The sequence below is a fragment of the Carettochelys insculpta genome, chromosome 1, assembly GCF_033958435.1.
Source record: "Carettochelys insculpta isolate YL-2023 chromosome 1, ASM3395843v1, whole genome shotgun sequence".
NCBI lineage: Eukaryota > Metazoa > Chordata > Testudines > Carettochelyidae > Carettochelys > Carettochelys insculpta.
The window spans coordinates 228,950,214-228,967,008 of NC_134137.1; the positions used below are offsets into that span (position 1 = coordinate 228,950,214).

At 44.6% G+C, this 16,795-nt stretch overlaps 1 protein-coding gene across 1 annotated transcript in view; it reads right to left on the reverse strand.

Moving 5' to 3' along the window:
• Positions 1-16,795, reverse strand: part of SPAG17 (sperm associated antigen 17) — a 232,801-nt gene that overhangs the window by 160,031 nt on the left and 55,975 nt on the right. The window contains exons 6-7 of the mRNA XM_074983588.1: positions 5,830-6,024; positions 3,929-4,110 (exon numbers count right to left, since the gene is read on the reverse strand). Of these exons, the coding sequence (XP_074839689.1) occupies positions 3,929-4,110; positions 5,830-6,024 (377 nt within the window). The remainder of the gene's footprint in view (positions 1-3,928; positions 4,111-5,829; positions 6,025-16,795) is intronic.

Here is a 16,795-nt window from a genome sequence, read left to right on the forward strand (position 1 = left end):
AATCATGCAGGGGCCCGGAATGTTAGATTCAGAAGAACGTATCAGGGAAGAATTTTTGGTTTCCCCTACACTATATTGCCAACATGGGTGGAGCTACTGTATTCTCAACTGGCCATCCATCCCACCGCCCATCATCACAGAAAAAAGAATTGTTGGTTTTCCCCAGCAGCAGCAAGCCCAGGTATGGGCAGCGGGTGTCACTGGTTGACCAGTTGAACTATTCTCCCCCATCGGCAGCAAGCCCCTAAGCTGCCGGGGGAAGACTTTTCTCCAGCAGCAGCCATGAGTCCCTTTGCCGATGGGGGAGATTTTTCCCCAGCGGCAGCAGTGAGCCCCTTGGCCACTGGTGGAGACTTTTCCCCAGTGGCAGCTGCAAGCCCAGATATGGGCCAAGGCCCCCGTATGTTAACTGCCAGGGGAGACTTCCCCATGGCAGCAGCAACACTTTCTCTTTCCCACATCATTGGCAGCATTGCCAGCACCGAATGGCAGGCACATCCTTTTATTGGGTCGGGCTGGGGGCTACCCATGTGATGTGCCTGAGCGCAGGAAAGATCCAGACTGTGTGGCGCCTGTTGGGGAGGAAAGGGGGTTTGTACACAAATGTAAACCACTGAGAAGAAGTTTCTTGGCATGCTATGAAAGCACGATCCCCAGCACAGCCTTGTTGGCATGTGGTTTGGCGGGGCAGGGGCGGGTGCCAGGCAGTGCAGAAAAAAACAGCAAGTGTACAGACAGTTGCAAACTCCTTGCAGGCGCTATTTTGAATGGGTAGATGTGCACACCCCACTAACAGCATAGAAAGAAAGAAGCTATTTCTCAGGCTGTCATAAACTAACATGAGCCCACAGCTAAAGGCTTGCTGCTCCCGCTTGGAAAATCAGGCTCTTCCTGTTACCGGAGAGCAGCAGCCAGAGTGTAGCAGAGAGAGGGGCATTGCAGGTTACACATGGGACGCCTCTGGAGGTTAATACATTCGATTTTAAGACACCGTGCTTCCACACTGGCCTTTAATCAACCTTCTGAATTCGATCTTGATGCTATACCCCCCAGGTAACTGCGATTTTGTAATCTTGAGATTAGTGCACCTGAAACCAGGCTAACGGTCTTTACAGTGAAGGCAGTCATGTGGTAAAATCGAGCTAACTGAATTAAACTCAAAATTTATCTTGTAGTGTAGATGCAGCCTTAGATAAATTCCACTCCATCTTTCTGCCCAGCACATACACACTCTGTAAAACAAAACCAATCAAACAACCTTCCCCCACACCACCACTCTCTTCTATGTCTAAAACTTGCCACTTGGACTTTCTGGGCATGGGAGGTGTTTTAGAAAAGTGTGATGTTTGCAAAACTGCATATTTTCAAAATAGACAAACAAGAATAAAGGTAATTTACTCATCTTATAGATAAATCTCTGCTCTCTCAAATAGCATGTCTAGCAATCCTTCATTTGAGTCCTCCTCTTGCATGCCCTGGAGGCAGTAGTAACCTCAGTAAAGACTTCCCAGAGGGAATCCACCAAAACAGAATTACTGCATCCATTCACTGCCTACCACGACATTGTCCTATATCCCGCCACGTCCTTTTTGTGTATATTTTTAAAGTTCTACAAACACCCACAGTTCTTTAGAGTCTATATTGGTCTCTGAAAAACTGAGGTATGTAAATTAATAATTTCAACCCACACAAAGAATTCCAGTACAGGTAACTTTTCTTTCCCTTACGGCGTTGACAGTAAAAATATTTATTGTTGGGATGTTCATAAATAACAAAGCCATAAAAAGATGAAAATGAGAGAATTTTAACTGAATGATTGAAGAACTTTTCTCTTAAATTGGATATCAAATCTCAAGGTTATGTAAAGAAAATAATGCCATGTGGGCTGAACTTCAAGTAGCAGTACTACATGTTTCCGCAAATGAGACCTTTCCAGTCGGTGCCTTAGAGGACACTGTGGAATTAGACAAATTCAATCTCACCCCTTCAGGTTTGGGAATACCTACTAGCTCACTAAGGGCTTGTCTACACTACCTCCCTACTTCAAAGGGAGGATGGTAAGTAGGGTGTTGTGAGTGCTGCGGTGCATATTAATGAAGTGCTGCGGTGCATATGCAGCACTCCATTAAGCAAATTTCACCTCACCCTCCTCACCCCCGCGGCAACTTCGAAGTTTGAAAACTTCCAAGTGTTGGCTCGCATCTAGCGGTGGCTCACCTGCCAGTACTTCGAAGTGCTCGGGGTACTTCGAAGTCCCTTTACCCCTCAAAATTTTGTTTGTGGGAGCAGGAGGACAGGGGGATTTGCTTAAGGAAGTGCTGCATATGTACCACAGCACTTCATTAATAAACTCCCAACACCCTACTTACCATCCTTCCTTCGAAGTAGGGAGGTAGTGTAGACACAACCTAACTGTTTATGTGCAGGATTTGATCCATAAATATAAGTATTGGAAGGAAATAATCTGTCCTCTCACCCTGTTACTATAAAACACAAATAAACTGGGAGAAATTACAGAATGTATTATAATTTTTTACTCATCTAATGTGAACAGGGAGACACTGGATCCCTTGCTGTGGTAAAGATCTGGAGCAGGAACACCTCAGCCCTGCTCTGGCTTTGTCTGCTACTTCTAACTGTTCCTTGCCAAGATGGAGTGGGGCACAAAATTACTTTTTGCTGAGTGCTCTGTCCTTCCTTTGTTTGTGCTGCAGCTATGCTGAATTCTGATGTAGTTGAAGCAGTATTGTGGGGAGGGAGAATCTCCATGTGGCACAAGGTTGAGTGACCTTATTGAACAGAGCCAAGGATGGTCTGAAAGGAAATGGAAGAGAAGAAAAAAAGCTCACATGGGCAGATGAATTGAGGATACAGGCAGAAAAGAAATTCTAGAAAAGGAGAACAGAAAAAGGGAATTCAGTTTGCACAAGAATAAAGACAAGAAATGTGTGAGAAGAGTTCTGAGCTGGTGTGCCCCTGTGAATGAAAGAAATGCTGGTGAGCTTCCAGTGGGTGATTAGCCCTTAAGAAAGAGGGTTGGTGGCCATTGTGTACATGCTGAATCTCTAGTCCAGCACACTTGGGACCTGACAGGTGCCAAATGAGAGAATCTGTCAGAAGTCAATATTTTCCAGTGGCATTACCAATACTTCCACTGCTTACTGGGCTCTTAGAAGATGTTTAGGGACACATTATAGCAAAATAACAGCATAGAACACTGAGAGCCAGGTGGCTGTAAACAAACTTTATGGGACCACAGGAAACTTGGCCACACCCATGATATGTGGTCATCTGGCTAACTAAAATAATATCAGATTATGGATCTTGCTGGATGAGAGAGTGCTGTACAAGAGAGGGTCAACCTGTACTGTTAGAAGCATGCTTTGGGGAAGATTTACCAGAGGCAATGTGGGATGCTCATTATAACATCATATCTAAATAACTGCTTGCACAGAAATTCCACGTGCTTTGTTACTCCTTTATTTTCATTTGTACTGAATGACATCTAGGATACAGACATATTGCTAAAGGGCTGGCACTATAATTTTGGAATTATTCACTACTGACGTTGAAACCTCTAATGAAGTGTGTGTGAACACAATGAACTAGTTTAGTATTATATTTCAAAGAGATTACAAGCTCTGCAGCTATGGTCCATAATTTAGAAACTCACTGACCAACACATTGGTTCAAAGAACATAGAAAACCTGTAGATACAACCAGCAAGTTTAAAAGGGATGGACGATAAATGGCTTTCATTCAAGGAAATCACAGTCCCCCTAGGCATAGTCTTTATGCTCTGTAAGCCATTTAGTATGATTCAGGATTTTACAGACATACACAGCTCTGATTTCCACTGTACTTAAACTGCTGTGAAATGCTATAAAAACTAAATGTGCAGCTCATTGTGAAAGAGGAAACTACTAACCATCATGTCACTGTTAGTCCAGTCTGGGGGAAAGGTATTTTCCTTTACTACATGATGAAGTCTGGCAACATCAAAGAGAGTTGATCCATGTTTCCTGTTATTCAGAATTGGTTCCAAGTATTTCCAGAATGTTTCCAGGTCTTTGATAGCTTTAGCTTTCTTCGTTTCTTCAGCTTCTACAACTATAAAAGCAACATTATTAGATAAAGTATAGCATACTTGTATTCCAATACCTGCCTTTTGCATGGGAACAGTGAGTCTGAGACATATGTCTGAAATATTGAGAAGGAAAAAATCTGAATTGCAGCGTGGTCTATTCTATTGTAAGTGTTGTTCAAAATATTCCTGTTCTTAAACAAATTCCCAGAAAAATATTGGAGCCCAAGCCCAACTTAAGTTATAAATACATAACACAAATTTAAGGACAGAATATGGCACTGGAAGAAACAACAAATAAATACTTGAAATTCAAAATCAAAGTCTATACTTGTTATGTAAAGCCTCTGTCCAACCCAGTATAAACATGGATGTAAGTTTGTAACTTTCAGTAATTGTCTGCATAACCATTGAGCTTTGTAACTTTCTATTATATAGAAACTTTAGCCCCAGAAGTCAGCCTGTCTGGACAACCAGCTGCCAGTAGCACCTTGATGGCCAGGGAATAATAGGTGCTAAGCTCTGTGAAAGAACCCACCTATGAAAGAGAAAGAGGCCCCAGCAAGAGAAGATCAAAGGTCCACCTGCTGTTAGCTGATGACTCATAGTTATATAGTGTCTTGGGGCAATGTGACAGGACAAGAGCTATGAATCAAACACATAAAAAGATGGGTGCAAGGCTATAAGAGAGTACTTCTTGCCATCACCCCTGTGCAGGAGTTAGTCTCAGCTGGCTGCAGGAAGAGTCCCAGGGCAGGAGGAGGCCCACGTTTTTTCAAAATGTCATCTCAGTGATCTTACTTTCAGATCACAGCCTGGTTGCTGGAGTTGCTAAGAATCAGCACCTGCAAATGCCTTGACTTCATTTGGAGTTCTGGAGTTTTAGTACCTCTAAAAATCAGGTTTGGGGCTAAATCTGTCTCTGGTATGAATCCAGTGACCCAAAGACACAAAGTTGATAACTCCCAACATATGGCAGTGGACTGTTCTGAAACTTTTGGCCTATGTAACTTTCCCTAGGCCATACAAGGATTCTGTGGCAGTGAAGAAGAGAACTAAGTCACTTCCATCTTCTGATGTTGCTCAAAGATTGTTATCACAGGAATGTGAATTGGAAAATTATGTCTGAGTATACGGTATAGATATCTGTATGTTGAGTATGATACTGTGCAGAGGAGGAATGCAGGTTGTAGTTGGAGTTATTTGATACACCTTAATAATGAGTTTCTGTACTTTCAAATTTTTGTCTTAGGCACGGAGAAAGCCTCTGATCAAGCAACGTGGCAGTTTTATATCAAGTCTTAGAGAAAGAAAAAAGAAAGAAGATTAAGAGGAGAAAAATATTGTTGGCTCTCTTCTTCCACAAATGTTGGACAAGAAGAATTCCTCTCTCTAATAGTTGTGATAGTACATCTCATGGGGAACGGAAGGCAAAGCAAATACCAGCACTAGTAATAACCATCAAAGCAGGTAACTGGCTGATTGCTGTCATCATCATCATTAATAACCGTGGGCTCAGTGCTTGTTGGTGTCTGATGCCTCTCTCACTATTTCCTTCCATGATTGCTAAGTAGCGGCATACAAATAGAGTTCACCTCCTCCTGTAAGCCTACATATTTAACATTTTTTAAAGAGTGCAAGCACTCAGATAACACAGTGCTAAGTATGAATATGAATTTAAATAACATTTTAAAAATAGAATATTTAGGATTTTATACAGGATATTTATCCTATCATTAGCTTACCTTCAGATGCAAGTAATGATTCTTCTTGCATTTTAGCTGATCTAAAATATGTCTCCAGTGGCTCATAGTTTTCAGAAGAAATCTTAATTACACTTGAGATACTGACTCCAAGCTCAGAGAGCACAGGCAACAACTGAAGGTTGTAGAAGCCCAAAACTATGAAGTAATATTGGGCACCATCATCTGGTTCATCATCTGTTCAAAACACCGAAATCACCAGTTACATTTCAAAAGGACAGTATATTAGAACAGATCACTTCAATTGCTTTATTAAAGTATATTACAACTCTGCCACATAACAACAGCCATAATTAAGATTGTACAAGTATTTTTATTGTAACCCCTTCTGTTCTGATGCACACAATTTTCAGAAGTTTTCTCTTTAAGCTGACATTTTCCAAGCAGTTTCTGTATCAATGTGCCTGGAACTTATAAGCTGCGTCTACACGTGCACGCTACTTCGAAGTAGCGGCACCAACTTCGAAATAGCGCCCGTCACGTCTACACGTGTTGGGCGCTATTTCGAAGTTGAAATCGACGTTAGGCGGCGAGACGTCGAAGTCGCTAACCCCATGAGGGGATGGGAATAGCGCCCTACTTCGACGTTCAACATCGAAGTAGGGACGTGTAGACGATCTGCGTCCCGCAACATCGAAATAGCGGGGTCCTCCATGGTGGCCATCAGCTGGGGGGTTGAGAGATACTCTCTCTCCAGCCCTTGCGGGGCTCTGTGGTCACCGTGGGCAGCAGCCCTTAGCCCAGGGCTTCTGGCTGCTGCTGCTGCAGCTGGGGGTCCGTGCTGCATATACAGGGTCTGCAACTAGTTGTTGGCTCTGTGTATCTTGCACTGTTTAATGAAAGTGTGTCTGGGAGGGGCCCTTTAAGGGAGCGACTTGCTGTTGAGTCCGCCCCGTGACCCTGTCTGCAGCTGTGCCTGGCTCCCTTATTTCGATGTGTGCTACTTTGGCGTGTAGACGTTCCCTCGCTGTGCCTATTTCGATGTTGGGCTGAGCAACGTCGAAGTTGAACATCGACGTTGCCAGCCTTGGAGGACGTGTAGACGTTATTCATCGAAATAGCCTATTTCGATGTCGCAACATCGAAATAAGCTATTTCGAAGTTGGGTGCACGTGTAGACGTAGCCATAGGGAGGAATAGTGACTGCAGAAATGAAGAATTTGGAGGAGGCACCAGGAAGCCAGTACACCTGCATATGGCAAGAATGCACACCTGCAGTTGCAGCATCTCTGGAAATAGCTCTTAATAGATAGCCTGCTTTGTTTCAGAAACATGTAGTGCTATCATGTTCTTACCCAGCATAAGGTACATGAAACAGTTACTGTCCAAAAGTGAATTTTTTAGGAAAGTATGCACAAAAACAGTAGATCTGTTTTTGAGCACGAAGGAAATGAAAAAGAACATTTTCCATATCATAGAAAGTATTTGATTTAGTGTGTAAGTGCAGAAGGGCAAGAAGCTGAAGTATGGCAGGATGAATCCTGTGTGAGGATAGTCATTCTTCAGTATTCTGGTGAAAAATAGATTTTTGATTTGCCCAAGTTCTTTTGGGTTTGCCAATTATAGCTTGAACATGTGAAGAAATGTCTTTACACATCTAAAATGGTTTTAATAACAACCTCAAGGGTGTTTCTACACTTGCATTAGTCTTTTGAAAGGGGTATGCAAATGAGGAAATCAAAAATGCAAATGAGGTGCATATTTGACACCTCATTTGCATATTCTTACTTCAAAAGAGCTTCTTTCGAAAGAAGAAAGCCAGTGTAGACACTGCTCTTTCGAAAGTAAACCCCATGTTCGAAAGACTCCTTCTTCCTTTTTTTTATGGGAAGAAGGATTCTTTCGAAGATGGGGTTTACTTTCAAAAGAACAGCGTCTACACTCGTTTTCTTCTTTCGAAAGAAGCTCTTTTGAAATAAGAATAGGCAAATGAAGCATCAAATATGCAAATATGCACACCATTTGCATTTTTGATTTCCTCATTTGCATACCACTTTTGAAAGAGGAATGCAAGTAGAGACACACCCCAAGTGTTTTTAATGAAAGAAGATTGCAGCACTCATGCATGCACAGCTGATTTTACTGCTCAGGGGAAATGAAGTGAACATATGTACGGAATAAGGTAGGGCTTTCTAGATTCCATCTTCAATCAGTAGTAGACAGAACTTTCTAGATGCCATCTTGATTCAGTAGTACAATAAGCATTACAACAAAATCTCAGCACTATAAACACCTGGCGAATGGTGGTTATTCACAACTCTGAAACGTTCATAACTCTGAACAAGCCGTTACAGTTGTTCTTTCAAAACTTCACAACTTTACAGTGATAATATAGCTTTGAAACTTTACTATGAACTATCAGAAGAAAAATGCTATTTCTCCACTCCCTCTCTTTTTAGTAGTATACTGAGTACTTCTGGTTCCAAATGAGATGTGTGGTTGACTGGTCATTTCATTAACTCTGAAGTTATACTATATGCTTCAGGAAATAAAGTGCAATATACAGTGATTCTTGTCTCATACAGGACTCGATTCTGCACATTGCTGAGCACTCTGGCTCAGTCTAGTAAAGGACTTAAATACACGATGTAACTGGAACTATTACATGCTTAAATTTAAACATGTTCTTAAGTGCTTTGGTGAACTGGACCAGAACACACAGGCTACGTCTACACTGACAAAAAACTTCAAAATGGCCATGCTAATGGCCAAATCAAAGATTACTAATGAGGTGTTGAAGTGCATATTCAGCACCTCATTAGCATGCCACTGACCACGGCACTTTGAAATTTCCACTTTTCGCTCCCGAGCGGCTTGTCCAGAAGGGGGGTCCCTTTTGAAAGGAACCCACCAACTTCGAAATTCCCTTACCCCATCTGCTGATAGCAATAAGAGGATTTCGAAGTTGGCGGGGTCCTTTTGAAAAGGAGCCCCATCTGAACGAGATGCATGGGACCAAAAAGCAGCAATTTCGAAGTACCGTGACCAGCGGCATGCTAATGAGGTGCTGAATATGTATTTCAGTGCCTCATTAGTATTCTTTGAAATGGCCATTAGCATGGCTATTTCTAAGTTTTCTCTAAGTATAAACATAGCCACAGTAATTTGCAGGATCCAACCCTCTCTCTTTGCATCTTAATGTATACTGGTGCACTTTAAAGGACTGAATAAAAAATAAAACACTGTCTAGTTGACTCTTACTGGTTGCACAAACTTCTTACAACAATTTTGAGCTACAATGCAGTGTATGACCAAATACTATTTTTAGTGCAGTGGTTTTCAGACTGTGTGTTGGGATCCCAAACTGAGTTATGACCTTGTTTTATTGGGGTTGCCAGTGCCGGCATTAAACTTGCTGGGCCCAGGATGGAAGTCCAAGGCCCACCATCCAGGGCTGAAGCACAAGGGCTTCAGCCCTGAGTGACAGGGATCAGATTACAGGCCCAGCTGAAGCCCTAGAGTTTTGTTGCCCCTACTTGGAGAGATGGGGCTTAGATGGCCTTAGCCTTCAGGACCCACTCCTGGGGCCATGAAGTTGTCAGAAAGGGGTCATGGAGTAGGCCTATGAAAGGTGCTCCCAGCTACCACCTATTGGAAAACTGGAGGAAGAGAGACTGAACAAACCTTACATGTTACCCACCCTCATAATAGCTACGTCTACACGTGAAGCCTACTTTGAAGTAGCCTATTTCGATGTGGAGACATCGAAATAGGCTATTTCGATGAATAACATCTACACGTCTTCCAGGGCTGGCAACGTCGACGTTCAACATCGACGTTGCTCAGCACCACATCGAAATAGGCGCTGCGAGGGAACATCTACATGCCAAAGTAGCACACATCGAAATAAGGGTGCCAGGCACAGCTGCAGACAGGGTCACAGGGCAGACTCAACAGCAAGCCGCTCCCTTAAAGGGCCCCTCCCAGACACACTTGCACTAAACAACACAAGATCCACAGAGCCGACAACTGGTTGCAGACCCTGTGCATGCAGCATGGATCCCCAGCTGCAGCAGCAGCAGCCAGAAGCCCTGGGCTAAGGGCTGCTGCCCACGGTGACCATAGAGCCCCGCAGGGGCTGGAGAGAGAGCGTCTCTCAACTCCTCAGCTGATGGCCACCATGGCGGACCCCGCTATTTCGATGTTGCGGGACGCAGATCGTCTACACGTGCCCTACTTCGACGTTCAACTTCGAAGTAGGGCGCTATTCCCATCCCCTCATGGGGTTAGCGGCTTCAACGTCTCGCTGCCTAACGTCGATGTTAACGTCGAAATAGCGCCCAACACATGTAGCCGTGACGGGCGCTATTTCGAAGTTAGTGCCGCTACTTCGAAGTAGCGTGCACGTGTAGACACGGCTAATATGAACATTTTGGTTTTTCTGATTAAAATCCAGTTACATTTTGGCCATCGGGTAATGAACAATTCCCACTGCCATGCACCAGAAAAACAAAGAGTCAGCCTACCCAAAAATCTCTACTGGCAGTTTCAGGGAATAGAAGTTGAATTTAAGCCAGACAGAGAAGGAGAAGATACTTTGTATAAAAAATGTATTTAAAACACAGATTCAGTACTTGTGAAAAAGGACCTCATTCCATTCTCAACTCATTTAAGACTTCAGAGCACAAGTAGCCAGAGGCTAGGGTTAACAAGACAACAGCATTTAGAGTCCGTACCCTCTAAGAGCAAAAGGGGAGGACAATTCTTACGCTACAGTTGGAGACAGGATGGATATATTGCTATTAAGTGCCAAAATGAAGAGAATGCTAACACAGTGTACCAGAGGCTGAGGGTGAGTTGTGGTGGAGAGGGACTGAGAAACCGGCAAGGGGCTTCAGAAATGAGACACTCAGAATCACAGAACTCAAAGCAGAAGTTCCCAATTTTTTGTTGGTACACCCCAACATGAATAAACTATTTCCTCCCAGGACCCCAGACAGCATGAAGAGAAAATGGCACACTTCCCATAATGTGCCCTTGGGAGCACAATATGTGTGAGGTCATAAAATATGGAATAGGCCATTTTGCTCTACAAACTGCTGTCCTCCACACAGCATGACCCTGTATGTATGATGTCGGCAAGGTCATGCTTTGCATGGGATATCTTTTTGTAGAGCAAAATGGCGTCCTCCATGCATCATAATCTCATATGCACTGAGGAAGTATGATATCCTCTGACTGTTAGGGACCACTCCAACCCCATCTGCTGATGGTCTGACCCATTTGGGGTCACAACTCCAGGTTCGGAATCTGTGACTTAAAGACTCCCATGGAATCCGAGCCAAACTTACCCCTATGTTTAATAGAAACTCAAGCAGAGGTCATTGCAAAAGCTAAAGGGACAGAACATATAACTTGCTTGATACTGGATTGCTAGTAACTATTTCATGTTTTCCTACTAGAAGATGCTTAGGAATTGCTAGTAAAGCCACTGATTGGACTAGGCATGTGTGGCCTTAGCATGTATGAATTCCCTTACCATGGGAACATCATAGTTCTCCTGAAATTTTCAGGAGGAGGTTGTCAGGATAAGAGAAGAAATGGACACAGCAGCAGAGATATGTTTTAGTGTCTCAGGCACTACTTCAATCTACCTCAATTTATATATAAGTAGTAAACATGGTCATTAAGACAGAAGAAGGGGAATGGCAGCAGACAAGGCAATTTTACATACACAGAAAGAATGAAGAACATGGAGTCACCTTCACCAGACTCCAGGATGCCTTCTTTATCATTGGAATAAACCTTGTCTTGAGAAGTAATCATCTGAAGAATTTACTGCAAAGGGTGATTAGATTATAAAAGTGGAGAGCAAGAGCACTCCAAGGTCAACTAAAATGACAGAGAAACCAGCTCTCTGACCTTGGGGGAGAGCATGACCTGAGAATTTCCTCGGAACACGTGGAAAAATTTTACCTTTAAAAAGGTCTAGCTTGTTAAGTTCTTGCTATTAGAAAGTATTTTATTTCTCTTGTGGTCATTTCTGACTTTGATGACTTAAACTTGTACTCGCTTAAAATCTCTCTTCGTAGATTAAAAACGAAATACATTTATTTAACTAAACTAATTCAGTGCTGTGTTTAAACTGAAATGTTTGATAACTCCATTTAAAGTACCAGACTAACAGGGACAATGGATGTTTAATAACCGACCCATCCAAGAGAGAGCAGGACAGCACAGAACATTCATTTGGGGGAAAATTCAGGTCTAGGAGTACGGGCACTTGGAGCACAGGACCAGGTCACCCTGAAAGTCATAACCAAGGTTGTTGGTAGCCAGTGTGACTGGTATATTGCTGATAGGCTACGTGGTCAGAATTGCTGGACCAGGGCTGCAGCTATGCAGACATTTCAGGATATGACTTTCATGCTGGCAGAATGTTTGTGAGTGGCCCAGGTTGGGAGCTAGAATAGCAAAACATTGTAGAGAATTTAAGATTGCAAGGTAAGCAGAGACAACCTCTCCCAGATCTGGATTGTACCCTGGAAATGTGACAGGTGGTCTTAATGTTTCTGAAAGAATTCTAGGGGAATACGAAGAAAGGCTTCTAACACTGATTGGAAACCTATGAGTCAAAGCTATCTGTTCATAAATGCAAATTCTACAAAACATACAAATGGGTCACATAGTATACCAAGATGAAGTAAGGATCCTGATAAAGTAGTATCTGTACTCACCAAATGGGCAATCCTACATTATTACAGGAAGCTTAAGCCTTTAATAGAAAAGACAGTTACTTAATTCCATAACTGGTGTTCTTTGAGATGTCTTGTTCATGTTCATTCCAAAGTAGGTGTGTGCGCGCATGGATGCCCAGTTGACGGAGAACTTTTCCCCTAGCTGGTAGCTGTCAGGTTCGTGCAGCACCAATACAGAGCCCAATATAGGCACTGCCTGACCTGCCCTCCACTCAGCTCCTTTCTGGTGGCTACTCCGACAGTAGGGAAAAGTGGGAGGGATTTGGAATGGACACGAACTACTATTACTACTTAACCCTTATACCCCATGTGGGGCATAGGTCATCTACAAGTCTCCTCCACTTCACTCTCTCTTGGGATACAACTTCTAGTTGGCTCCAAGAGTACCCCTGTTGTTGTCCTTCAATCTCAGTAGACCTTCTCCACGTTGTCTGAGGTCTTCTTCTTTTGCATTTTCCTTGTGGGCTCCATGTGAGAGCTTGACAAACTATGCTGGATGATAGTTTTCTGACAGTGTGGCCTAGTTATTCTGATTATGTTGCCCTCCTTTCACACCAACATGAAAGCATGAAAGTCACAACACTAGACAAAACTGTCTCAATGACTGCACTGAGCATTAACAAGGGAAAGATCAAGACAATGAGGATCAGCCAGTCCAACAATACCATCATCACACTGGGAGGGGATGACCTGGAAGATGTGGAGCAGTTCACCTACTTAAGGAGTATTATGGGCACAGACAGAGGAATAAATAAGAATATCAATACCAGGACAGGGAAAGCAACAGCAGCATTCAAGACTCTCTGTTTCACATGGAGTTCACAAATAATATCAGCGAAGATGAAACTGTGGATCTGCAACACGAATGTGAAGCATGCACTCTTGTACGGATGTGAGACCTGGCATACTAAAAAGTCTTCAAATCACAAGCTGCAGACATTCACAGGCAGATGCCTGAGGTACATCTTTCACATCAAATGGCAAGACTTCATCACAAATGAGGAGCTTTGGAATGGAGAAGGACAAGAACCACTTGACATTGAAATCAAGAGAAGAAAGTGGGGATGGCTAGGCCACATATCATCACAGCTAGATTCCACACCAAAATGTGAGAGGTACTAATTTTGCAGTGTTATGCACCAACCAATGAAGCAGCTGAGGAATGTAATGGACATGGACAACACATCATGAAGAACACTAGCTATGGAAGTAACTAACTGTCTTTTCTTCTTTGAGTGATTGTTCATGTGCATATAGGTGAATGCAAGCTGACATTAGGAGGCAGTCAGAGCCCCGGAATGATTGTAGGACAGCCCTGCCCACTACAGCATCCTGTATAGCACACTGTGTGATAATGTAATGGGCTGAAAAGGTGTGGATGGAAGACCAGGTGGCCACACTACTGATGTCCTCTGCACACGCTGTCCGAGCATCCAACCACCAGTTCAGGGTCAACAACTGCTGTGGCAACGTCACTAATTTGTCCATATTGTCCCTCACAGGGCAGTATATTTACATGAGCCACAACTGGACAGGATGTCACTGAAGTCTGTCATGTTGCACCACGAACATCCAAGCTGTCGTGTGTCCCAGAAGCTTCATGTGGCACCTGGCTGTCATGGTGGGGAACCTGATCACGTTGTTTATGATTCCAGCCACAGCCTGAAAACTGTTGTCTGGCAGGGAGGCCCTGGTGAGCACTGAGTTCAGGACAGACCCAACAACCTCTGTTCTTTGAGTGGGGATGAGCATTGACTTTGCCTCATTTACCAGGAGGCCAAGACTGTTGACGGTCTGGCAAATGAACCTCATGTGCTGATGGACCTGGGACTCCCTTTGACTAACCATTCATCCAGATATGGGAACAATTGGACGCCATGCCAGTGGAGGAAGTCTGCGACCACCACCATGCACTTGGAGAAAACCCTTGGGGCTGTGGACAGTCCGAATGGAAGGACTGTAAACAGATAGTGAACCCTGTTTACCACAACCCTTAGGAACCTCTTGTGGGGAGGGTAGATCATGATATGGAAATACATGTTTTGTAAGTAAAGAGCTGCAAACCAGTCCCTTGGATCTAGTAATGGGATAATGAGCCACAGAGAGACCATGAGAAACCTGATCTGTTTTACAAACTTGTTCAGGCCTTGCAAGTCCATGATGGGCCTCATTCTCCTTTCGATTTCAGGATTAGGAAAGAATGTAAGTAAAACTCCTGGCCTCTGAATTGTGGGGGGAACCTTCTCTATCACCCCTGATTGAGGAGTGACCGAATCTCCTGCCTGAGCAGACTCTCGTGAGTGGGATCCCTAAAGAGGGAGGGGGAAGTGGGGTTGCAAGGAGGCTAAGAACTGAATTGGATAGCACATCCTTTATACAGTGTGAAGGACCCATCAGTCCGATGTTATACGGCACCAGGTAGGGTAGAATGGGGATAGGTGAAATGAAAATAGGGTGAGCTGGATCCATAATGGGGAGTGGTGTGGTGCTTTCAACCACGTCTTCCAAAGTTTGATTTAGGCCCTGGTGTGGGCTGCTGCTGTCCCTGGGGCTGGTGGGAGTGTCTCCTGCTGCTCTGACCTCTCTGCCTATTCTGACCCTTAGGCTACTGAGGGAACTGCCTGGGGAGTGGCATTGGTGGGGGGGATTGAAATGCCTATGCTGCGTTGCAGGGGTATGGAGGCCCAGTGACCTCAGAGTGGCTCTAGAGTCTTTAAGACTGTGCAGCCTTTTATCAGTCTTTTTTTTGAAACTAGAGTTGGCCCCTTGAAGGGCAAGTTTTGAATAGTCTGTTGCACCTCATATGGGTGCCCAGAGACCTGTAGCCATGACCCCTTCTCATGACCACCCCTGATACCATGACCCCTTGTCACCACATTGGCAGCATCCAAGGAGACCTGGCAAAGGCACTGTTGAGATCAGCTTGTTCTCCACTACAGCCATAAATTCAGGCTTGGCATTTAGGGGGTCAGCTCTGTAAATATGGAGAGGGAGGAAGATGTATTGTACAAGTACTGGCTCACAAGGGCTTGTTGATTAGCTATGCACAGCTGTAGCCCTCCAGTTGAATAAACTTTTCTACTGTATAAGACTAGCCATTTCACTTCTCTGTTTTTGGACGAAGGCTCCTGAAGCCCCTGCCTCTCCCTCTAGTTGGCAGCATCCATGACCAGAGAGCTGGGAGAAGGGTGGGTGAAGAGGTCCTCAAGCCCTGTACAGGGGACAAACGACTATCTTTCATTTTTCCTCACCATGGGCTGGGCTGATACTGGGGTCTGCCACATGGTCTTAGCCGTCTGGGTGATGGTCTTTATGAGAGGCAATGCCATTCTATTGGGATGTGATGAGGACAGAATATCTGTCATCCTTGTCCTTGATCTCCTCCGCCTGCACACCCAAGCCCTGGGCCACCTGGCAGAGTAGCTGCTGGAGGGCCTGGCCATCCTCCAAGATCAGGGAGGCAGAAGAAGCGGTGACCAGTTCATCTGGGTAAGAGGATGAGGAGGCACCCGCCTGCAGCGTGCAGCACTTGTCCGTGGCTGCTGACAGGTCTGGTGTGCTTGCCCCTGATGCAAGGGGAATAGCTGTGATGCCTGCCTGTGTGATGCCAATCCCACAGAGGGCAGTGCCAAACCCTGCACCATGAGATGAGGAGGAGGAGGAGCTACTGACTCCGACATCACCTGAAACCCTCAAGGCCCCCACTGGTGCTAGCATGGTCGGCGCTATGCTGTTCAGCACTAAAGGAATTGGTGACGAAACCACTGGCACCAATGATAATATCATCACCAAGGGGTTCGGTACCAAGGAGGCCAATGGTGTCGACAAGGACCGTTCTGTGGGAGGCAGCTGTACTGAAGATCCATCCTGTGGAGGGACGCCCAGTGAGGCTGATGGTGCCAAACATAGTACCAGGGGAGCTCCTGATGCCAACATCAACGATGGGACTGGGATGGTGGGCAGATGAACTGCCCCGGTGCTTGTGTAATGCCCCGGGGTGAAAAACTGCCATGGCAGAGCCAGCTGCCAATTCAGCAGCCACTGTCCCAGCATGGTGCATCAAGTCCCTCCAGAGGAAGGGTAAGAACTCCTACTCCTGCCTGAACTGGAAAAGTAGCAGTCAGACTCTGCCTCAGATGTCTCTGATGCTGAAGACCAAAGTGGCACCTGTCCTGCGGGTGCCTATGTCAGCACTGGCAGTGACGATGCCCGTGTTGGCACTACAGTAACTGGCAGAGTTGGGAGCATAG